Source organism: Solanum dulcamara, chromosome 7 (genome assembly GCF_947179165.1).
Source record: "Solanum dulcamara chromosome 7, daSolDulc1.2, whole genome shotgun sequence".
NCBI classification, from domain to species: Eukaryota; Viridiplantae; Streptophyta; class Magnoliopsida; order Solanales; family Solanaceae; genus Solanum; species Solanum dulcamara.
The window spans coordinates 2,159,440-2,183,623 of NC_077243.1; the positions used below are offsets into that span (position 1 = coordinate 2,159,440).

The window sequence follows — 24,184 nt, forward strand, 5'->3', positions numbered from 1 at the left end:
CCACTATCCAATTGGGCCTAAATTTACCCGTCAATGAATATGAGCCCAGACCAACCATCCCCCTTATGTAAGAGGCCCAATATTCCCTGTAGCCCATTAAACTTGATTAAGGAGAAACCGTGACATCCCCAAATTAGGAGAAAATTGAGTGGAATAGCCACTTGTAAGATCGGTATTCAAACTTTAACCTAATTTGAAATGTAATTGAAAAATAATCACATTTAATGTGAAAATCAAATTTAGACCAAAACACACCTAGTTAAAATATGAAAAACTCCAACACATTGTGTCGAAGTTCAAATACTTAATTATGGATTAGACTTGCATTTAATTAGTCCGATTACACTATATCAGTGATACAATAATTTAACGGGTCATATAAAATTCAACTTGCTTGTCATAGTCGATAAATAGGTCATAAAGCCTAATTTGTCAATTACTAACATAATCCACGAAAAGAAGATATCCTTTCGAATATTTATGTGCTTACATATATATATATATATATATATATGGGGGGGGGGGGGTTAATTCATTTTAATTTGCCCAATATATTTACTCCTCAACCAACCAATTAAAGGGAGAGGACATTGAACTCGTGAATGCCTTGTTCTTCAACTTCTACTTCAAACAAGTCCATCATCTCATTTTCAATATCCAGTTCATCCTCACGAGATGTAAATGCATTACAAGACTTTTTTGGCTCAATTCCCCACCAACAAAAAGACTCCGTGACTCCCTAAGCATTATAGCATATAATAGTACTATTTAAGAGTCACAACAACATACATGTTCATCTTAATTATAGTAATTATTTTGTGATGGGCAGTGGCCTATTACTAGTATTACTTTTGCATGCCGTTGTCGAGTGTTTCTCCATTTATTCTTCTCATGGCTAACTTTTGCTGTTCCATTGAGATGGAGCCTAAGACATTAAGCCAAGGTCGACTCAACCTTGCTCGAGTAATGCTTCTGCCTTAGTCTCTACTTTTATTTATTTATTTTACTATTATTTATTTTATGACAATGAAATGATTGATGCAGGAAGTTGCTGTTGACATAATACAAAATACACAATCGGACGAAGCATCAAATCTATTTCTAGAGGTCTGCCACCATGATCACATTTATATACTTCACTAATTTAGGCATGTGAAAATTTATCCTTAAACTAGTAGAAATAACAATTACTGGCCACTTTTTAGCCTATGGTTATGTAATTTCAAAATCAAGCAAAGCTCTATGATAATGTCCTGGAATTTCACTTCTGAGATTTGAAACTCAATAGCATTTAGTATTTACACAACCAAAGCCCCATGCTAGACCGGTTGATAAGGGTAGAGCTAGTGTAGAGGTCATGTGTTCGACTAAACTCAATAACTTAAGATCAAAGTGTGTATTTGCCCTAAAAAATTCATTAAATATGTAGATATTATTTAATTTAGAATCCATAAATTTTAAATTTTCACCATGCTCAATATTGAGTGAGCCAAAAATAGTCAACGGTCTAACTCTTATACATCGGTAAATAAACCTGAAACCTAACTCAAATTTAGAATCTAGCTCATGAGCAGAAGTACATGCATAAGGAGATGCCGATCCATTCGTTATCGGACAATATAACAAAACCATCGACTCAACTAAATTTATATATGTATAAAGTAGTAATTAAAAAGATGTGTTAAAGTTATACATCTAAATGCTAATTTTAATACGTGATTTTATCTTTCTTTGTATGTGGGATCGCATCTGAAAAATGTAAATGGTACCATTTACAAAATATAGGGAGGAAAGGCAGTTGTTCAAATAAAGGAAGCCCTAGTGCTAATTGAGGAAGCAGAAGCAGTAGAACAAGAAAGTTGCATTGGGGAAGTAGTGAAAACAAACGTGGCGATCGAGGCATCCTGTCAATGCGCCTGTCCATCGGCGGTAATTGACGACTCGCCTGATCAATCTAAGCTCAAGGAACCACTTTCAGCTCCCTTTTGATTTGTAACTTCATCCATCATCTCCAAATAAACAGATGCAATATTTTAATTTTACTGCATCATCTTCTTCTTGTTTATTTTATTTTATCTTTTTGTTTTTCCTTTTCGTTTTGAGCCTGACTAATTCAGATTCACATCATGTAACAATGTAAGTTTCATAGAAATGAAAGTGTTTTCTATCAGGTGTTTTTCATTTCAGGGATCGAACCCGACAATTTTGGCCAAGGATAGTGAAATCTATTCATCTCACTGTAGCATAACACGGTGATAGTGTAGCGTTATATGATTCATGGGCATTCAAGTGTTCATATTAATATTTTGATTACTGACAATGTAAAAGATGATTATTAGATAAAATTTATATTCCAATCCTCAGTTGCAGTAGCCAGTAGATTTTTTTTTTTTATTTATTTATTTTGAGAATGTAGCCTGTAGTTGTTCATTTGCCAACTTTTCAATTCCAGGAAAATTTTAGTGGACATTTTTCAGTATAAAGCATTTTTTTTTTCGACTAAGAGAAAATGCTGGTGGATTAGGGAACCTTATATAATTGATATTATTAATGAAAGTGAATTTTGTGATTGACTAAAGTTTATTTAAGGCCAAAGTGATTCCCCTGTCAGTTGCTTTATTCAACCATTTACCAAAGTGATCTTAAAAGTCTCATATCTTTGGGAAAAATAATACATTCAACTAATAATATGTATAAATGTGTAATTATTTCTCATCTCAAGAGTATTATTAATTATTATTTTTTGCTTTATTCACTCTTTTGGATTGTAAAGGAAGAAGTACCATTAACAACTTATTTAGCATCAATGTTTAAACCAAATTTACAAATGCAAGATAATAGTGTATTTTATAAAACATATTTCCTCATTTTAAATTTTGTTTTTTAAAGTTAAATTGTTTAATTGGATATAAATATTCGGCATAAAAAATATATTTATAGGATAAATATTCTCAATCAAAGAGTTTTTTAATTTTAATTCATGAATCAAGACTCAAGTTAATGATAGAGGAATTTCAGTTTTCCTAACCACTCCCAGGGGCAACTAAATTATCATTTTGCAAACAAAAAGGCAATAATAATCTCTTTTGGGTGGGCAGAAATAAATTGAAAAGAGTTTTCTTCTTTATTGATGGTTGAAGTATGACAATTGAGACAATCACTTGAGAAATTCTATATTTTTGAAACTTAATTTAGGAGAAATGGGGGACACACATATTAAAAATTAAAAATTCTTGTATAGCTAAATCTCGTTATGGTAACAAAATTTAATTTTTATTTAACTATTATAATTAACAAAAAATATGCTAAAAAAAATAATTTAGTGATTTTATGTATCAAAAAGAAGTAATGTATTTAATTTGTTAATTAATTTAATGAAAAATAGAAAGAAAAACAATGTAAGAAAGACAAACACTATTAGTCTTTACTCCGTTTTGATTCAATCTTTCAATAGGGAGTCAAGATGGAAGTAATGTATTTAATTTGTTAATTAATTTAATCAAAAATAGAAAGAAAAACGATGTAAGAAAGACAAACACTATTAGTCTTTACTCCGTTTTGATTCAATCTTTCAATAGGGAGTCAAGATGTCCCCTCTAGTTACTCTGTTCCTAGCATCCCTTTCTTCCCCTTCATCTTCGGTCAAACGGGTGAACTTCATGTAAAAGAAGAGTTCAATAGAAGTCATCTCTCTGATACTCTTATCATTTTTGCCTTCTAAACTTTTTTATATCGAGGAACGAGGAACCATATTATCCTGCAATTCTTAAATAAAATTACTATAAGCATGACAATAATGATGATTATCATAAATATTATAATATTTTTATTTGTAGTATATTTCTTATATATTATTACACGATATTTTTGTGTAATTGTGACGAAGAGTTATTTTTAAAAATATATTATTACACAATATTTTGTGTAATTGTTATGAAGAGTTATTTTTATAAAGAGTGAATCGCTATAGTAAAGTTTTTGTTATAGTCTTATCGGTAGAATAAATCTTGTGGAGTAGGTCTCGAACTCTTAGGAAACTCGTCTTTTTCATGATTTTTATTACATCTTTACCTATACACTATCTTCTCAAATTTCATTTATAAAATTACATTGGATATAGTTATCTTAGATAGAATAATATATATAGAAGTAAAATATAATATAAAAAAGTCAATTTTGAATAAAATTTGACCATTATATAGTGAAATATTGATACAACGCTACTGTAATAATGCGGTTTGACGGCAACTGGTTATTACAGAAAGACCAAAAAGCTCGGGCAAAATTTGGTCTGGCGTTCAACCACGGAAGGACAAAAGGAGTCATTTTGTTGAAAGCCACCGCTGGCGTCGAGCTAACGCCTTTATTTGAATTCACAGAATAATAAAATTCTAGGGTTTTTCGGTCTCGCGCTCTGTAGCCTAAAATCCCCCATTTTCAAATCTCAGTTCTTCGTCTTCCAATACATCCAGGTACTCTCTGCGTAATCAACCTATTGGAAATTTTGAGCTATGTTTAAATAATCGAACTCGAGGAAAAACCAAACATAATTTGAATGCGAGTTTTACAAAATTGTATATTACTTCCATTTCACAAACTGAATGTATTTCGTTTTTTTTTTCCTTCTCAAATAGGTTATTTACGTACCTGCATATCCTGTAGCTTCGTTAGTTAATGTTTCAATCTCTGAGAATTTGATTGTATCTTTTAAGGGCTGAGAGGGAGAATGAGTACAGCAGTGCGAACTCCGAAAACTGGAAGACAATCATTGTTCTTCCAGGACTTAGCGACACCTATTTCTTCCCGGAAATCTGGGTCGAAATTCAATACCCCGGGTCAGGCAGCAGCTGTTTCTGCCTTATGGCGTGAGAATTTTGCCAGTTCAGATCTGCCACCACCGCCTGTATTTACCCTTGAAGATCGATCAGATGTCTCTCCGGAATCAGGGATGCCTGACTATATTACTTCGCCAGAAGTCAAGTCGGACCCTAGAACGCCGGTCCTAAATTCAGGAAGGGAATTTTCAACACCTAAGTCTAAGTCTGAGACAAGCACTTCATATGCACTGATGGGTAAGCAGCAGCAACAGAGTCAGCAAAGCCCCTTGCCAAGTTTGACATGGTGGTCCCCCACGAAGGGTAGTGGTAGTGCTGAGCAGGATGACAAGGGCAAAGGTTCGCCAGTAGAAGGCGTCATTCATCCTGGTGCCTTGCTAACCTTACCTCCACCAAGGGAAGTTGCAAGGCCAGAGGTCAGGAAGAACTCAATCCCTGTGGGGAACTTCAATGAGGAAGAATGGGTTACCGTTTATGGGTATGTCTACATCTTTCATACTTTATTGTCTGTCCTTCCACTTATGTTCTTGATATTTGTAGGAGTACTAGGATAGTATCTAGTATAGTCATGATGCTTTAGTGTGTCTCTAGGACTCCTTGATACCACACGATATTCATTTTGCCTGATAACTTCTTTAATTTAACTTCTAGTTCAAGTTGTTGCGTTTTAAAGTATGTTGCTAACCACCCATTGTTATAATGTTTTTCTGTTTATTTTTTTCTTTTCCTTTACTTTTTGTTTCCTCCTTCACTAGAGTTGTCATTACTTTCTACTAAAATCAGATGTATCAGTGTCATTTTCTATGGCAGGGTCTTGAGGATGTCCTTTGGGGTTAGCCAAGTCATTATCTAAGGTTCCATTGGATGGAAAAAATTAGATTTTAGGGGGTCTAAATTTATAAATTTGAAGGTTTGAAATTAGAATACAGGCTCTCAAATGTTTTTGACTCACTTGATATGAATCTAAGCAAAGGCTGACATTGCATGTGATTTGGGGTTCTATTTCAGATCCATTTTTTCTGTAGTATATCCAAACAAGTGAAAATGATATGAATTTGGAAGACCTGACCATATCTCTCCATCCAAAATAGGCCATACAAGACAGAAAAACATTGGTGTGAAAGAACAAGGAGAATAAAATGAAACTTATTTTTATGCAATAACTTTGTTTCTTCATCCTTTAATGTGATATCCGCGCTTCAAAAGTTAGAGGGACATTGATACATTCTTGCTTTTATTTCACATCTCGCTTGATATACCGAGGTTATTATAGAAATGAGCAAAGTGCCCTCATTGGTATTCCTTTTCCCGGTGAAATTGAGAAGAGTGGATGTCTCAAGGCTCCAAGGATGTAGCTACAATTGATCATTTACTTCCTTCTTATGAAGAATCCTCTTCTCCTCACATCTACCCAGAAAATAGAAGCAAAGGATTAGATCTTTTAAGGGGAAAACCAGTTCTTCTCCTCTAGCTTTCACTTTCCATTTAGTATACGTCACTGTATTTTCAAGAAATGGAGGAGACAAGGATTGTTAGCTGTCTAAGCTTAGTTAATTGCTTGCAAAATACATGTGTGGACACTCACAACTTTTATGATCTACATGTTCCTTTCACTCTCTTTGAGATGTTCTATAGGGACCCTAAATTCTGCTCTTTTTACAGTTTGCTGGGCATTTATCGTGCATAAATGATGACAATTAACCGCTTAAATTCTTTAATAATTTCATATCATTTTCTGGCCATATTTCTTTTATTATGTCTTCCATTTTATATTTACCTAAATTACATGCAGGTTTTCCCCTATTGACACCAATTCAGTTTTACGGGAATTTGAGAAATGTGGCGTCATTTTGAAACACATTCTAGGTCCCAGAGATGCTAACTGGATGCACATTCTCTATCAGGTTTGTCATATACCTGTAAACATGTCATCATGTTCAGATTCTGTTGTATATGCTTGTATATTCATACTGTCTCAAAGGCCTCTTTAGTATTTGTATTGCTCTGGTTTAGTGGTGGGGTAGTGCGATGTCTAGTGTCAGTAAGTGCTTACTTGCAGCCCACTGAAATGTACCAGCGCAAAGTCCCCATTTTTTATTTTTTTTGATAATGTGGTCTCCGTTTCTTCTTCATCATTTTGCTAACCTCACCCCCTGTAGAATTAAATCTGTATTTTAACCCACCTTCCCTGTTCTCCTTTTACCTTGCTTTTCAACTGTCTTATCCGTCTTCGCCCCTTAAACTGATGTTATTATTATTATTTTTTCTGTTTGATTCTATATGTATACTGCGAATCGTAGTTTTTTCATTCTGATATATGTATGATTTTCTTGCTAATTGCTGTCTGTTCGTTTGTAAAATGTTTCTGAAATACAAATTATAGATTGTTTGGATGCATTAGGTTTAAGGTATTCTCCACAACATAGTTGATCTGGATTCCATCACGTCTTTGTTGGAATGAATGAAAATAATGACAAATCTTTCATCAAATTACCTCTCTACAATAATTTAGAGGTGTTGTGACTTTACGTTCTTGCTTCATCCTGAACCTGTTCCAAGCAACCCTCGTGTCCCTTACCAGGGGTAACTGTGCTGATATTAAATTGACATCACATTTGGCTGGGGAACTTTGTGTTCCTTAAGCAATGCCAAAAAAAAAATCAAGTTTTTGTGATGTTAAATTGGCATGATGTACTTCTTTGAATTAGATAAGGGCTTCTTTACTTTTGACACTTCGCTTCTGCAACTACAGATTTGCTTACTCAACTGTATTTTTGAAACTAATAGGGCTATGAGCTTAGTTTTACCTCTTTAAATAAGTCTGTTATCCTTGTGTTGGTCTCCGTAGCTGGGACTGCTGATATGACCTTACCTTACCAAGCATCTTTCTTTGTCTTTGGATTGATTTCTAACTGTGCTGTGAAGTCAATAAATAGTGTGGCCACTTGCAATGCCACTCTTCTACTCTCTTTGCAGGATATGTTTTTTCCCTTCTTTTTTTAAGTTGCCCATTGTGTTTATTTTTCTCTGTGCGATCTTTTTGTGCTATCAATGATGCTAGACTTTTGGAAGGTAAAAGCTTTTCAGGACCATAAAGCTGTGGCTTATTTTCTCTACTTTTATGGTGCAGAATCATGCTGATGCTCAGAAAGCTCTTAACAAAAACGGTATGCAGATAAATGGAGTTCTTATGATTGGGGTTAAACCAGTGGATCCAACACAACGTCAGGCACTAAATGATAGGCTCAACAAGCAGGGATTTATTCCTTTACCACATGCTTCGTCCAGTAAAAGCAATAATCCGACTCCGTTTAGAACCTCTTCTCAACCTTATTATCTCCAAAATGGCAGCAACAGTGCAAAGCAATCTTCTGGATCTGTTGCCACCCCAGCGAGATCTGTTGTGTCTAAAATTGTGGACTTAATGTTTGGTGTCTAATATTTACATGCTTCTTGTTGTTCCCATACTTTTTGTTATTTCTTCTCAATGATGGCAAATATCAAAATTGATCCATCCCCGGAATGCATATCGACTTTAAACGGCTGTTGAGTCATGAGTCTGTGATTCTTACTCCCTTCCTCCCCCTTCCCCTCCATTGTCTTCTCTGTTTCTCCTCCAAATGTTTATTCATGGTGTATTTGTATTCGATGTGAGCCAAGACTTGTCCTTATTATATTTGGGAAAAAAGAGGGGTTGTAATACAGATATAGAAATTTACCTTTCCCTTGCATCTTTCTGTCAATTTTGTTAAATGAATAATAGATTCTGATGTTTTCTCGTGACAAGATCTTGGGACTGTAGTATGCTTGCCATGAAGTGAAGGTATTGTGTATTGATTTGTTCTAAAATTTTAGGCTAGTGATGTCTTGGCCAAGTGATTTGGTGGCTTCACTCGTATTTTATTTATTCATTACCAGTGGTATTTAAAAAAGTAATGATGTAGAGCCCTCTTTTAGCTATTTTATTGTATGACCAAAGAGGAACAAAACGTCAATTTCACTGTTCACTCACGGACATATCTTTGACTGCTTCATCCTACCTATACTTGCCATGTGTTAATTTCTCATGTCCCCTGACCCCACTGCCCGCTTTCTTACAATTCAAAAAGAACCTCTCTTGTCTCCAAAACAGAGGAAATTGAGCAGCAACTACAAATTAAATACTAGTGTAGTGAGAAGATGATCAACGGCGGGAAGAATCCACCGGATATCGGGATTCAGCTGCCAGAGATGAAACTAACGGTCACGGAGAGCTCAAACGGTCCACCTGACGGAAATGTTATCCGGAAAGCTCAAGTGATGCAACTGGTCCTACGGGCATTGTGTCTTGTGACTTCAGTCACAGCTTTATCGCTTATGGTTACTGCCGAACAAGCTTCTACCATCTCTGTCTTTGGTTTTAATGTACCATTGCACTCCAAGTGGTCCTTCTCTCACTCCTTTGAGTAAACACGATCTCTTACCATATTATATCGTTTCCTATTTTATGTTAGCCAATCTGTTGATGTGAACCCAATAACTGTTGACTTTTGCCCAGTTAAAAACTCACTAAACATCAATAAATGTCCTGATTATTGTTGTATACTAATTTGATGTAGTCGTAGAAATTCATAAACTTCAAATCTTGGATCTGTCTCTATTAATGTCTATGTTGTTGATGGAATACCATGAACTTAATGTGATTGTCGTTTGTTGACAATTTCTCTTAACATTTTCTGTAGGCGACTCTTTGGTTTGGTGTTGTTTGTTGTTGTTCTTTTTTAATTTTGAATTTTGAAATGTCACTTCCAGTCCTGAAAATAGTGGTAGTTACAATAGTAGGTAATAAGATCAAATCACATCAAAAGGCCCGTGAGCAGAATTTTGTTGTGGACATTCTGTTATCTGACACTAATGAGAGAGAATCTTCTTCCTTTTGGTTCTTGCAATTGTTTCTTGGAACTTACTTTTAGTTCATTCTCATCTCAAGCATTTATGACTTCCAATTATAGTCAAATTTATGAATAGAGACACTGAAGAGAAAGGATTAATAATGCTTATATGTATCGCGTAAAATTCTAATCAGGGAGAGGATGTGATTCATTAATTTTAGAATGGATTAATAATGCTTATATTTATCGCGTAAAATTCATATAATCAGGGAGAGGATATGACTCAATAATTTCTATAAAAAATGCACATCTTGGATGACAAGAGAAGTTCTGAGGTATTTGATATTTACTGATCAGGTACCTGGTTGGTGTCTTGGCTGTTGTTGCACTTCATTTAATACTTCAGCTACTTATCAGTGGATCAAGACTTGTACGAGGATCACCTATTATTTCTTCTCGAAATCACGGATGGCTTATTTTTGCTGGGGATCAGGTAAATCGTCTGTCACATCTTGCTAAATTAGATATTTTTTGTATTCTCGGTTGTCTCTTTGAGGTTGAATTAGGCTCAAGACTTCCTTTTCTTATAATAATATCATAGCTAAACTATCCTTGTTATTGTATTTTCTCTATTTTGAGCCCCCATTTTGTGTTATCCACTTTTCTACTGTTGCCATATCTGAGATCTTGTTTCTGGACAAAATGCAATATGGCAATCTTAAGTAAGATTTGTGTAATAAAGTTAGAGGATTATGCAATATGTCCAATTTGCAATCGATCTTGAAAGAATGAATTGTAAAGTGGAAGAGTAAATCAAGTCTTTAAAGGTATGCAAAATATATATATTCAATCACAAAGGTGTCATACAATTGAGGCGATACTTGGTTTGTGGTAAATGCTATTTTATCATCCTTATTCTCCTCTCCCCTTTCGCTACTTGCTCCTTCAATCCGAACTGAACACGTGTGAGCGTACATGTATGTGCAAATTGGATTTATCACTAATAGTTCATGCCGGGTACAATAGCCCCGTGTGGTCTTGTCCTTGGACTTCGCTAGTAGTGGACACTTAGTGCACCGGATTGCCAAGAATTGCTGATTGACTTTGTTACTATATAGGTATTTACATTGGCGTTGATGAGTGCTGGATCGTCCGCATCAAGTGTTTCCAGTTTGAATCACTCGGGAATTCGACATACAGCTCTGCCAAATTTTTGCAAACCGCTGCATCGTTTTTGTGACCGTGTTTCCACTTCAATAGTCTTCACTTTTTTCAGCTGCTTTCTGCTTGCCATTTTAGTAGTTCTTGATGTACTTTGGCTGTCTAGGCACTAAACTTATTTGCTTCACTTAATCTCAATGCAAGTGATTTATGTTGTAAACCTTAATGTGAACTTGTGGTCTCATTGCAATGGCCCTTGATTTCTTGATCATAATATAAATGTGGCTACTAGAAACTCACCACAACGTTTTAGATCAAGACTCTTTTTTGGTGGATGTGTATACATAATGCTTATTTCGTTCTTTGCTTCTTGTAAAAGTGTGTTTATTATCATAATAATTTTGTATATTTGAATACACAAAGAAACAAACTCTAATCATATCATGAAATTATTTATGGCCGACTGTATGCTAGTTAGTAAGAATTTCAAAAATTAAAGATTTTTTGTTTAAATTCACAGTTAAGATAATTGACTTTCAAAATGTGGAAAGAACAACATAAATTGAGATGGAGGTATAGAATATTCGACACTTGTGAGATTATGCTGGATTCAATGTCTAATATTTTTATCACAGTTGCCTATACCTTACCAATTATTAGACTAAAACCATACTCTCTCCATCTCATTTTAACTATCGTTTTAGCTCTTTTTACACTCATTAAGGAAAATAACAAAAAATTACAGGATTAAAATAAAAAGGGGAAATTGCACACGCTTTTTCTCTTTTTCTATTTTGGGGACGTTTTTATTCCATTCTTTTCGTATTTCAAATAACAGTTACAAAATAGGACTAAGTCAACAAGAAAATCTTAGTGGACACTCCCACGACCCCTCTCCTGTAACACTATAACTTCCACGTTCACCACGTTACTGCATCCTTAGCTTTCAATTTTCTTTCTTAAATAGCTTCATTATTGCACAGAGTTAAACCACATAGCAAAGTGAGAAATTTCCTAAAGCTCTCAAATTTCCAGATAGCTTCACTGACACAAACAGCAATTAGCAATATTAAATCACTAGTGAGGAAAGCAAAAATGGGTTCAACTTTCTTCTACACTAGCCTCTGTTTTGTCGCGCTTACAATTACATCTTTTGTTGTTGCTGCCTCCGCTGAGGAATTCAAAGTTGGTGATGCTGTGGGCTGGCGTGAGCCAAGCATCAATGAAACGGATCTCTATAATCATTGGGCCTCAAACAAGAAATTTCATATCGGCGATACACTTCGTAAGTCATAAATAATCACTCATTTATTTTATTCCGTTTCCTCTTCGACGTACGTAGCATACATATAGTAATTCTTCATCTCCTAGTCTTGTTTATTTACGATTGTAACTTTGTTCTATACTATATAACTTAAATACGTGTGGTGCTTAACTGAGTTCGCATTGGTAATTTTGTTATGAGTCTTAGTATTTAAATTTAAAACTTCTAATTAAGGTCATAATTTCGTTATTCACCACACTCTAGGGTAATTGGCTAGTTGCAATGAACTTGAGCGATTCCACAAAATATGATAAAAGTTAATCATTATTTACATCAACTTAATAATTTTATAATACACGTTTAAATTACTCTTTTTTCTTCTATTAAGTAATATGATTTGAGTACATATAAATTTTTGGTAATGGAAAGTTAAATGTATGATCCCTGTGCAGGTTTTGAGTACAGGAATGACTCGGTTATTAAAGTGGGCAAATGGGAATTTTATCATTGCAACAGGACTCATCTGGCCACGGCCGGTAAAGATGGCAACAGAACAATGAATCTCAACAGGGCCGGCACGTTCTACTTCGTGAGCGGCGATCCAGAACATTGCAAAAACGGCCAGCGTTTAGCCGTAGAAGTTTTCCCACTGCATCCCATCTCGGAATCTCCACCGCAACCAATTTCACCGTCGCCGTCGCCATCGTCGCTCTCAATCTCGGCGTCGGTTTCTTCATCAATTCCGTTGGCGTTCGTTTCGGCGTTGTTTATTTCGGTTATTGTTGTAGCGATTGCTGGGTTAGCATGAGCCCCCTCCCTGTTGTTGTGTGTTTATTTTTCTAGTATGAATATTTTATTTAGGTTAGTAATTTAGGTTGTTTAATTTCATGCATTATGGTTGGGATAGGTTTTAATTAGAATGTTCTATTGATTTCTATTTTTCACATTGGATTTATGGCTCATTTTGAATTTATTATGTATGGACAATTCATTATTCGTAATGGGAATTTATATACTAATGTCTATTTAGTATTTTGTTTTAGCGTGTCTACACTAAATTGTACTTTAATTCATCGTTTCAATCTTTTATTGATTTAATTTATTGTTTCAATCTTTTGTTGAGTTGAATGATCCTTTAGATTACGTACAAGGGCCTATATATGTTTCGTCCTAATTTATATATTTAAAAATAAAAAATTAGCTTGACTAAAATATACACCCACTAAAAAAGATACCAAGTAAAGTGGTTTTATATGAAACTAGGACTAGGGAGTAGTAAAGTTCACAAAAATAAACCTTAAAAATAGCTCAGAAAAGGTTTATTTGTTAAAAAAATAAACAAATACTTTTCCGCCAGCATGTTTCAGAAGAGAAAAGGCTCAAAAATAGTCTCTTTTTTTTATCTTTGGACTAAGGCTCAAAATTATTATTTATTTTTTTACATGGGACACTAATAATGGCTCACGTTTATAATATTAGCGTACTTTTGATCCTTCCTCAAATTTTTTCTTAGTTTTTAACATTGATTTTGTCCATAATAAACCACTTTATTCAATATAAATATTATTGCAGCTAAATTAAAAATTTATTTGTGCTTTTCGAACTATATCAATAAAAATTGATAACATATGGCATTGTAAGAAAAGAATTTTCTTACTATTGCACATGAAATCGACGTGAGAATCCTCTGCGTTTTAATAAATAAATAAAAATTGACGGAGGATTAAAGTGCATCAATAATACTATAGACTTGTGAAAAAACAACGGAAAGAACCTAAAATGTTCTCGAACTATTGAAAATAATATAAAAATGTCCCTTATCCATCTAGTGGCCTAAAATACCCTTGACATCCACCTTAGATCAAAAAATGACATTTTCTTTAACGGAAAAGGACATGAGGACATTTTTGTACCATTTTCAATAGTTTGAGGGCATTTTAGGGCATTTTCCATAATTAAAATTTTGTTAAATAAATTTTGATATATAATTAATTTTGAAAAATTAAATTGTAACTAATAGATAGCCGCCACGTGTTTAAAAAAATTATTCAAATTATTTAATTAAAATTATGTTAAAGAAATTTTAATTTATAATTAATTTTAAATAATTAAATTGTAACTAATAGATGGCCTCCATGTGTTTAAAAAAAAATATTCAAATTATTTAATTAAAATAATGTTAAAGAAAATGTCATTTTTGGATTTAAAGTTGGATGACAAAGACATTAATTTTTTAAATTTTATATGATAATCATCCACCATTAGTTCCAAAATAATTAAACTGTAACCATAATTTTTATTAAATAATTTCAATAATTATTTTCAACATGTAGCGACCATCTATTGATTATAATTTAATTATTTAAAATTAATTATAAATTAAAATTTCTTTAATATAATTTTAATTAAATAATTTGAATAATTTTTTAAAATATTTGGCGGCCATTCATTAGTTATAATGTAATTATTTAAAATTAATTATAAATCAAAATTTATTTAACAGAATTTTAATTAAATAATTTAAATAATTTTTTAAAATACGTGGCGGTCATCTATTGGTTATAATTTAATTATTTAAAATTAATATAAATTAAAATTTATTTAACAAAATTTTAATTATGAAAAAGTCCCTAAAATGCCCCGAACTATTAAAAATAGTATAAAAATGCCCTTATGCTTTTTTCTGATAAAGAAAAGGTGATTTTTGAATTTAAAGGTGAATATCAAAATATTTTAAATCAAATAAATGAATGAAAGATATTTTAATACTATTTTAAATAGTTCAAATTCATTTTAAGTGCTTTTTCCAAAAAACAATGATTACTTTGAGCGTGACTATAAGGGACAATTTTAAGAAATGTAAGGAACAATTTGCGAAGAACGATAACTACAAGGTTCTATATTGCATTTTTCTGAAAGTTTCTTCTTAAATGTAAAAGTTTGCTATTTAAGTAGTGAACTTCTAGAAAATTCCTTTTCAAGGAAGCCTTATCTTCTCCCCTTGTGCTCCTACCATTTCCACATTCACACACTTTGCGTGCGAGCTCAGGTACTCTTCCTCATTCTTCATCCTCTTTCTTCTGTAATCCTATTTTCTGATTTTTATGCAAAAAAATTAATAGAAAATGCGTTCCTTTCTGTTTGAATCTACTACTCCATTGATTGCTTTTAATTGGAAATCCGATTCTGCTACTGAATAGATTTATCCACTGTTGCCTGAACTGAAATTCTGCATTATGTTGTGTTATTTCTGAAAACGAAAGCTCGCGCTTGATTGTGCTTGTTCCATTTTAATACTCAATAATATTAACTGAAAAGTATTGATTACTGATGTTTTCTTCTGTCGTTTTATTAAGTTTGTGATTGAACAATAAGCTTGAGAAACAAGCATAATTTCGGATAATTATTAGGATTTAAAATGTCCATGGCTTTAGTTTGTTAGCTCTCCTTATGTATATGGGGACTACATGAAGTATAACACTTATTGAACCTGTAATGATTATTTTGTATGTGTCTTACTTAGAAAGTTTTGCTCTTGGAGTGAGCATTTCGATGAGGCCTTCCGCACAAGTTTTTCTTGAGCTTGTCTTGCTTTCAAATGCTCTTCTGCAGTACACCCTAATGGATTCCAAAAGACTGTAGATTGAATGTAGATGGTCATAAGTCCAACCATCCATGCTCCATGCCTTAGATTTTTAAGTTGATGTCTGTTTGCTTGCATCTCTTTATTTGTCCATAATCTATGCACTTGTTTCTACCAATTCCTAATTGTCAAACATACCAAATATGACCTAGTGATACATGAAGTCACGGTATCAATAGTACCTTCATGGTAATCCAAAAATGTGCTTGTGTTTGAACATTCAGGCCTTCAGTGTGTTTAATTTCAACCAATTGGATTCTTTTTTTATATGCTTTTAATGATGCACTATGCTGCAGGTCTTTTGTGGAGCATGGCTGCTACGTTTACCTCAGTGTGTTCGATTGCTTCCACAAGCCAGTCAGTGGATAAGAAATTAATCAATTCTTCTGTAACTTTATCTTCGTTCTCTGGGATATCTTTGACTTCATTAAGGGGCAGGAGAAAGAATAATGTTTTAAAGAAGAGATATGATTCCAAGATTCAGGCTATGGCCAAGGAGTTACACTTCAATCAGGATGGTTCTGCCATTAAGAAGCTGCAAGTAAGCTTGATAGGAATTTTTAATTGATTTCTCTAGTATGGACACCTCATTCCTTTTGTACCCGGTTAATTCTCGTTATTCCTTGGCCTTCAAAATTCAGGCAGGTGTTAACAAGCTTGCAGATCTAGTAGGTGTAACTCTTGGTCCAAAAGGAAGAAATGTAGTTCTTGAGAGCAAATATGGCTCTCCGAAAATTGTAAATGATGGTGTTACTGTTGCCAGAGAGGTATACTTCCCAAAAGCTCTGTATCTGATTTTCTTCCTTGCACTCAACCGTCAAATGCTATGCATTTGTTGTGACTTGTCGAAGAGAAATATGTTGTTCTTACCATGATCAGCACTGGAATTGGTCTTTGTGATTTCTTATGTATAATATTCATAAATTCATTTCTGAATGTCGTACTCCTTTAGTAGATATTGTCACACTTAAAATACTGTATTTCAGTTCCTTCTCTTGATCCCCACCCACCTCCCGTAGAGGTTGAACTATGCAGAAATAAGTATGTTGTAATGTATGCTCTGAATTGCTCAATAGGTTGAACTAGAAGACCCTGTTGAGAATATTGGTGCAAGTTTGGTGAGACAAGCTGCTTCAAAGACAAATGACTTGGCTGGGGATGGAACAACTACATCTGTTGTTTTGGCACAGGGGCTCATAGCTGAGGGTGTTAAGGTTTGTAAGAAGTTGCTTTCAATTTTGCAAGCTATTTCAAGATTTTGATGGTGTTACGGATTGATATAGCTTCCTTAACGCTGGTCATTCAGGTTGTTGCAGCTGGTGCAAACCCTATTCAGATTGCCAGGGGCATCGACAGGACCACCAAAGCCCTGGTTTCTGAGCTAAAAAAAATGTCAAAAGAGGTGAAAATTACAAAATTCTATGTCAAATTTTACTGATGATTCAGTACAATTGCTTCAACTTTTCAAAACTTTACTTGGTTTGGAACAACTATTATTATATTTTAAAGTTGCTGATCACTTTTTAGGTTGAGGACAGTGAACTAGCAGATGTAGCTGCGGTTAGTGCCGGAAACAACTATGAAATAGGAAATATGATAGCAGAAGCCTTGAGTAAAGTGGGTAGGAAAGGTGTAGTGACTCTCGAGGAAGGGCGGGGTTCTGAGAACAACTTATTTGTTGTGGAAGGCATGCAGTTTGACCGTGGCTATATCTCTCCATACTTTGTTACAGACAATGAGAAGATGGTAGCTGAATATGAAAACTGCAAGGTATGATGTACCATACATTATGTCCTGCATGCTATCTTTAAAAAAAATTCCTGGATATGCTAAAGAATGTGTTGCTGACAACTAGTTTTCAAAAAATTCAGCTGCTTCTGGTAGACAAGAAGATAACAAATGCAAGGGATTTAGTCAATGTTTTGGAAGAAGTAATCAAGAGTGGATATGCAATATTGGTAATCGCTGAAGATATAGAGCAAGAAGCTCTAGCCACACTGGTTGTGAACAAATTAAGAGGAGCATTGAAAATTGCTGCTCTCAAAGCTCCTGGTTTTGGAGATAGAAAAAGCCAATATCTTGACGACATTGCTATCCTGACTGGAGGTCTGTCCATAATGAAGTGATCTCACTGTTCTACCAAAGTTATGTTTACATGTAAAGTATGTTTATTTTTGCAATATGCACTCAGGTACTGTCATTCGAGAGGAGGTTGGTTTATACCTGGACAAGGCTGGAAGTGAGGTCTTAGGGAATGCTGCCAAGGTGTTTTTATCAAAGGATTTGACAACAATTGTTGGTGATGGTAGTACACAGGATGCAGTAAGCAAAAGAGTTGCGCAAATTAAAAGACTTCTTGAGGTAGAACTTGGTCTTATATTTTCTCACGTGGGTCAATTAATTGCATTAATCACAAAACGATGTCGGGCTTTCCATGCAGGAAGCTGAGCAAGACTACGAGAAGGGAAAATTGAATGAGAGAATTGCAAAACTCTCTGGGGGCGTTGCCGTTATTCAGGTCAGTAGATTCACTTATTTTAGGATGATATCTTTTTCGTTGTTATAATTCTAAGTATACCTTCTTGCTGTAATCTGGGATCATGAAATATCAGGTTGGTGCACAAACTGAAACAGAACTCAAAGAAAAGAAATTGAGAGTAGAGGATGCACTCAATGCGACGAAGGTTCGTTCAAGTGTCTATGCAATTATGGCCATTCTATTAATTTGAGAATTGCCAAGCACTATAATCTTACAGCGGTAATGAAATTGATCTATGGTAACCATAGGCAGCTGTTGACGAAGGCATTGTAGTTGGCGGTGGATGCACCTTATTGCGGCTTGCTGCCAAAGTTGATGACATTAAAGGAACTCTTGATAATGATGAACAAAAGGTTATATTACTTTTATTTAGTTTATTGAGGAATATTCCTTATACAGTTGTACCATAATTATTTGTATATGTTAATGTTAGTTTTCTGAAGGTGGATGGCGCTAATTCGGTTTTCATGAATACTGCAGATTGGAGCTGATATTGTGAAGAGAGCTTTGCGCTACCCTATGAAGTTAATAGCCAAGAATGCCGGTGTTAATGGAAGTGTTGTGATTGAGAAGGTATACCAAGATTAAAATGGGCTTATTGTTTATGTCACATCGTATGAGAGTTCAAAGATTCATTGACTGATTTCACTATCATTCTCAGGTGTTGTCTAATGACAATCCAAACTATGGTTATAATGCGGCCACTGGAAACTATGAAGATTTAATGGCTGCTGGTATAATTGATCCTACAAAAGTAAGTATCTCGAATTCTTAAGGGAAGCGAAATGCTGAAGAGACGTGTAGATAATTTCAGCAATATGTATGTTAGAGTGGGTTAGAGTCTCATATTGGTTAGAGAATGGATTGGTGGTTTGCTTATATGGACTTGGGCAATCCTCCCGTCATGAGCTAGATTTTGGGGTTAAGTTCGGCTTGGGTGCCATATCTTTACATGTTATTAGAGCCAGGTCCATTACTTTTTGGGCTCCCTTCCCACATTGGTTGGGGAATGGACTGGTGATTTGCTTATTTGAAGAACTAAACATGTTGTAATTCTCTGCCAATAAGGTCTCCTTCCAGTCTTCGTAGAGATTAAAGGATGGCCCTCATTGTCAAAATCAATATTTGTTACTTTAAACTATACATATCTGATCTTTTATTGGTAGGTACATACCTGACAAATCTGATTTGTATTAACTGTGTGTTTCAATTATAACACAGCGAAAGTTTTGTTATTTCATTTTTCATTTCTTTGTATTTGGACTTCACAAAAGTACCAAGAGTTGGTGGAGGACCAGTGATCAACAATTAAATATCTACTATTTTTCCTTCCTTGTTTTTGTAATTCAGCAGTAAATAGCTTCTTGGAGATTCTTTCTCTATATTAAAAATTTTAATACAATGGGTGGCTTGTGTTTGTGAGAATTCAAATATCTTCTTCTTTTTTTCTCCTCGATTTTGTGATTCATTGATAAATGATTTCTAGGGAATGCTTATTTTCAATCCTAAAGGTTTTGCACTCGTTGTTTTCATGTTGCTTCTCATTGTGTTTTCTATATGAAAGCTAAGGGCTGCATGTTTTGTGGAAATTAGGTGGTAAGATGTTGCTTGGAGCATGCAGCTTCAGTTGCAAGGACCTTTTTGACATCAGATGCGGTGGTCACTGAGATCAAGGTGCCTGAACCTGCAGTTGCTGGGAACCCAATGGACAATTCAGGTATTATACCATAGAGGCCAACGATTAGAAAATACCCCCCCTCCCCCCTGCCCCCCCTCTGATTCTACCACAGAGGCCAACGATAGACAATTTTAGATACATTTGAATGAGCGAGATTTTTGAACTAATAATTTCTTTTATTTTGATGTTAAATAGGTTATGGACCCTAGACTGTTTGAGAAGGGATTGAGGACATGCTGATAACTGGTATGCTGAAGTCCAATGCTGGTAAATTACGAATAATAGGAATTAATTAGGCAACATAGAAGTAACTAGTTGATGAGTTTATATTTACGAATAGCCAGTGTTATTCTTATTGTTCCAAGTTGGAATTTTATGAAGGTTGGCTTTGCATGAGTGTGCCCAAATGGTGTAGTTTGCATTTTTGCAGTGATAGAAATGGTAAAATTAAAGTGGCAATATTGCTCAATTTTGTTGCTTTTTTATTTCAAGTGAAAATATTGCTTGATAATAGATCAAAAATTGTCCCTCTTACGCTGGTGACGGTCCAAGTAGTATAAACACTCCAGCTAAAAAATTAGTTTATGTTGCTGCTCTCAGCTTATAAGTGTAAAGGTCATGTTCAATAAATCATTATAATATAGCATATACCATATATTAAGAAAATAACATAGTACTAGCATCATACCACTACAACATACCCATTTTTGTGTAATCACACAAGTGGGGCTTGGTGAGGATTGTGTGTATGTATTCTTATTCTTACCTTGCCTAGGTAGAGAAGTTGGTTGCGATAATCAAGTAAAGCATATCAAAAGTTAATTATGCAAGGAAATATAGTAGTGAAGAAGCTCTATTAAAAACAATGGAAAAGGTAACAATAGCAATAAACAAATAATACAATAGTCAAAGCATATGAAACACCCGATATTAATAAAATTGAATAATATTAACAATACTGATAAGGAAATTAGACAATGTTTGACTATCTATTAATTTTCCATCCATATTTTCGATCTTCAATGAACTGTAGGTGTTTCATGCATATCTTGGGTTTCACCTCTCCTCAATATTCTACTAGTCTACTTCTACCTCTTCTCATATTCGGTATAATCAGCTTCTCATACCTTTTCATTGAGCCATCCATTCATCTAGTTTTCACATGCCCCAAACTATTCTTGTTTTCCTCATCTTGTCCACCACGAGGCTACTCTCATCTTGTCTTAAATATCTTCATTCTTAATTTTATATCTTCCACTTTTTGGCCGTGCAAATTCTTGTTCAACTAACACTGGTTCACGAATAGAAAATTTGAGGAGGATGGTTAACCCTACCTGACTTAAGTTTCCTTTATGTTATAGTAGTATACTGTTGACAAGAAATCTTATCCATGTCTCACAAGCAAATTGTCCGTGGTGTTGTGCAAGCTACCTGCAGGATATGTTTATAATTTGTATAAATACCAAGAAGAAAAGAAAGCACCAATCTTTGGTATGATGATAACAGCTCACCCATTGTTTGGTGTAAATAAGGATACATAGAACTTTGGATAAAAAGTTGTTCTGCCGTACTATGTGCTTTGGTCTGTTTTGTCCTCTCTCATGATGCGACTAGACTATCTTAAAATTAGAGCTTTAATTTATACTAAGATTACGACAAATCATAGGGAGTACTGTTACCTATTCAGAACAGAGGAGCAACTTCTTTTCTTTATGACTTTCCTCAGTTAATTGAACTGGCCAATGTCTTCGTTTTGGATGTTGATATTTATTTGATAAATCACTTTTTTTTTCTTTATAAATGTCGTAAAGACAGGGACTTTCTTGTTAAGCCCCCACATATTTTAATTGACGAATTTGACAAAAATATTAATTTCATTTTTAAATTATTGACAGATTTAAAAATACTTCTTTACTTAATTAATTAAATTTAGATACACCCTCGATCTAACACATGACATAACAAATGGTTTCAAACTCTTGTAAGAGTATGTGACTCTTAATAAAAAGTCGAGAGAAGTATTAACAATATCCCTAAACTTAGCGATAATTTAGGGGTGTATTTCACTCATGTTGCAAGATTGAAATGTATTTAAATTCAGTTAGCCAAGTAAAGGAGTATTTTTAAGGCTGTCAATAGTTTGAAAATAAAACTAATAATTCATACCAACTTTAAAGGTGTTTTGGTACTTGCCTCAAAATAATTTATATTTGTCTTTGGTTATACTTTTCATACTAAAATATCCCAGACATTAGTCCACAGTTCAAGTTGAGTTCAATGCGATGATGTGGCATTAAGAACAAATAAATTGAAGACCAGTAAAGCAACCGAAATAAAAGAACCAACACCAAGCCTTCATCTTCAGACACATGATCACCAAGGACTACATTTTTCTCCGCTCATCATTTATTGCGCTCTTACCACTGGACCAAACCTCTATAGGGGCAGATTTGACTATTTCGCCCTACTTTTAATGCTTTGAGCATAACATTAAGTGCCAGAAGTAATAAAGAAAACATGAAACATTGAAGAGTGCATAATCTGTTATCAACTATATTTTGTCCTTTCTATAGGAGCATTTTGTTTCAATCTCTGTTTGGCATAAAACTGAGGCGGTCTTGTGATTAGTACGAATGCTTTGCCGTAAAATACTTCATATTCTTTGCACTATAGTCGTATATTCTCCTCTTTGACATGATAGAAACAATAAAGGAGCTGAAAAAAAATATACTCTAAGGGTGTGTAAGTATCATCCCCAAAAATATCATGTGTTATTTAGGTCTATGCAAAACTTACAGGGTTGGGGTAGGGGTGTGGGGGATGGGGTGGGGTGGGTTGAGTTGGAGCTTGGATAAGAGACGATTCATGTGGAATGCTACTAATTATAGAATTCATTTTTTCTTATTTTTACAATTTTATTTAGAAAGTCACTTTCCTCATTTTTAATAAATTTTTTATTTTAAAAAAATAATCTTCGAATATTTGATCAACCAAACATGAGAAAATTGAAAAATTATTTGTACCAAACACACCCTAAAAAAAGGATTACATAAAGATGATTGAATTGGTGCAACAGGTAATAGATCTTATAAAGGAGATTAGGGATCAATTTCTCTTGTCAACACCTTTTCAAGATTCCAAAGAGTAGGACTGTGAATTTTGCTGGGCTACCAAAAATGTACTCTGGCTAGTGTGATTGAATTAGTTTTTTTCAAAAGAATACTAAAGCATAATTATTAAGAGATCAATTGGTAGTAGTTAAATTAGTGGACGAGTCTGAGGACATGAAACAAGTGGACAAAAGTTTTTTAAAAAATAGTGATTGATACAAGTGCCCAAATTAACAATAACTGAGACTACAATTTTACGGAATTAATTGAAAGGTGTCATGTTAGAGAGGAAGCTTCTTAATTAACTGGCTAGTAATAAATAAATAAATACAAAAAGTAAATAAATAAATAAGAATTGATTAACTATGACGTACGTTTGACAGCGGTGTTTGTCTGTTTGATAATCCAGTGGTCATTAATATGAGTACTACGCTTATGGCATCTGCATCAATTTTTTATTTTAAAAAATAAAATAATATATATATATATATATATATATATATATATATAATAATATAATATTCAAAGGAAAATAAATAAGTTGAGGCCCCAAAATCTATTGAAAAGAATTTTTCTATCCCCAAAACTAGAGATTTATGCTTTTCAAATTTTTCTTGTGAAATTATATTTAATATTTTCTTGTGATATTCAAAGGAAAATAAATAAATAATTGTTAGGAATTAGATAGATTGTCATTTTCAAAAGGACTTAAGATAATTCTTGGTCGTCTTTCTCCCTCAAATGTTTAATCAAACTTTAAATTTGGCAAACTGTGCATGCAATTCATTTGGAGCGTGACAAATGGATTGAAAATTGAATGAACTTAAGAGAATAAATAGTACTCGCTCAATTTCATATTAATTAAATTTTTAAGGTAATTGCACACATATTAAGAAAAGCATTCAAGGACAAAATTTGAATCATATTTTCCTCTATTACCCTTTTGTTTAATCAACTTCATAAAAATGATTAAATGTCAAATCATAAATACAAATAGTCTTTTATTGGAGTATAACTTTATAAGTAGTGTAGTTTATTCCTAGAAAATTACAAATCTTCATTAATGGAAAGGGTAAACATGAA

General features: G+C 33.8%; 5 protein-coding genes across 5 annotated transcripts; all 5 read left to right on the top strand.

Moving 5' to 3' along the window:
* Nucleotides 1-792: 792 nt before the first annotated feature.
* Nucleotides 793-2,170, top strand: LOC129895482 (uncharacterized). The gene is made up of 3 exons (XM_055971206.1): nt 793-963; nt 1,045-1,107; nt 1,786-2,170. The coding sequence occupies exons 1-3, from the start codon at nt 856-858 to the stop codon at nt 1,987-1,989; spliced, it is 375 nt and encodes a 124-aa protein (XP_055827181.1). The 5' UTR covers nt 793-855; the 3' UTR covers nt 1,990-2,170.
* Nucleotides 2,171-4,314: 2,144 nt separating this feature from the next.
* LOC129895585 (nuclear pore complex protein NUP35) lies at nt 4,315-8,564 on the top strand. The gene is made up of 4 exons (XM_055971310.1): nt 4,315-4,472; nt 4,713-5,313; nt 6,628-6,739; nt 7,966-8,564. The coding sequence occupies exons 2-4, from the start codon at nt 4,727-4,729 to the stop codon at nt 8,272-8,274; spliced, it is 1,008 nt and encodes a 335-aa protein (XP_055827285.1). The 5' UTR covers nt 4,315-4,472; nt 4,713-4,726; the 3' UTR covers nt 8,275-8,564.
* Nucleotides 8,565-8,965: 401 nt separating this feature from the next.
* Nucleotides 8,966-11,210, top strand: LOC129895195 (CASP-like protein 3A1). The gene is made up of 3 exons (XM_055970877.1): nt 8,966-9,280; nt 10,064-10,199; nt 10,825-11,210. The coding sequence occupies exons 1-3, from the start codon at nt 9,015-9,017 to the stop codon at nt 11,038-11,040; spliced, it is 618 nt and encodes a 205-aa protein (XP_055826852.1). The 5' UTR covers nt 8,966-9,014; the 3' UTR covers nt 11,041-11,210.
* A 552-nt stretch (nt 11,211-11,762) lies between these two features.
* LOC129896370 (mavicyanin-like) lies at nt 11,763-13,077 on the top strand. The gene is made up of 2 exons (XM_055972250.1): nt 11,763-12,152; nt 12,584-13,077. The coding sequence occupies exons 1-2, from the start codon at nt 11,963-11,965 to the stop codon at nt 12,937-12,939; spliced, it is 546 nt and encodes a 181-aa protein (XP_055828225.1). The 5' UTR covers nt 11,763-11,962; the 3' UTR covers nt 12,940-13,077.
* Nucleotides 13,078-15,077: 2,000 nt separating this feature from the next.
* On the top strand, nt 15,078-20,460 carry LOC129894333 (ruBisCO large subunit-binding protein subunit beta, chloroplastic-like). Its single transcript, XM_055969977.1, has 15 exons — nt 15,078-15,180; nt 16,071-16,315; nt 16,416-16,541; nt 16,851-16,988; nt 17,081-17,176; nt 17,302-17,544; nt 17,646-17,880; nt 17,966-18,135; nt 18,215-18,292; nt 18,387-18,458; nt 18,562-18,666; nt 18,794-18,886; nt 18,975-19,067; nt 19,907-20,030; nt 20,187-20,460. Exons 2-15 carry the CDS (start codon nt 16,085-16,087, stop codon nt 20,198-20,200), a joined length of 1,818 nt encoding a protein of 605 aa, XP_055825952.1. The 5' UTR covers nt 15,078-15,180; nt 16,071-16,084; the 3' UTR covers nt 20,201-20,460.
* Nucleotides 20,461-24,184: the final 3,724 nt, after the last annotated feature.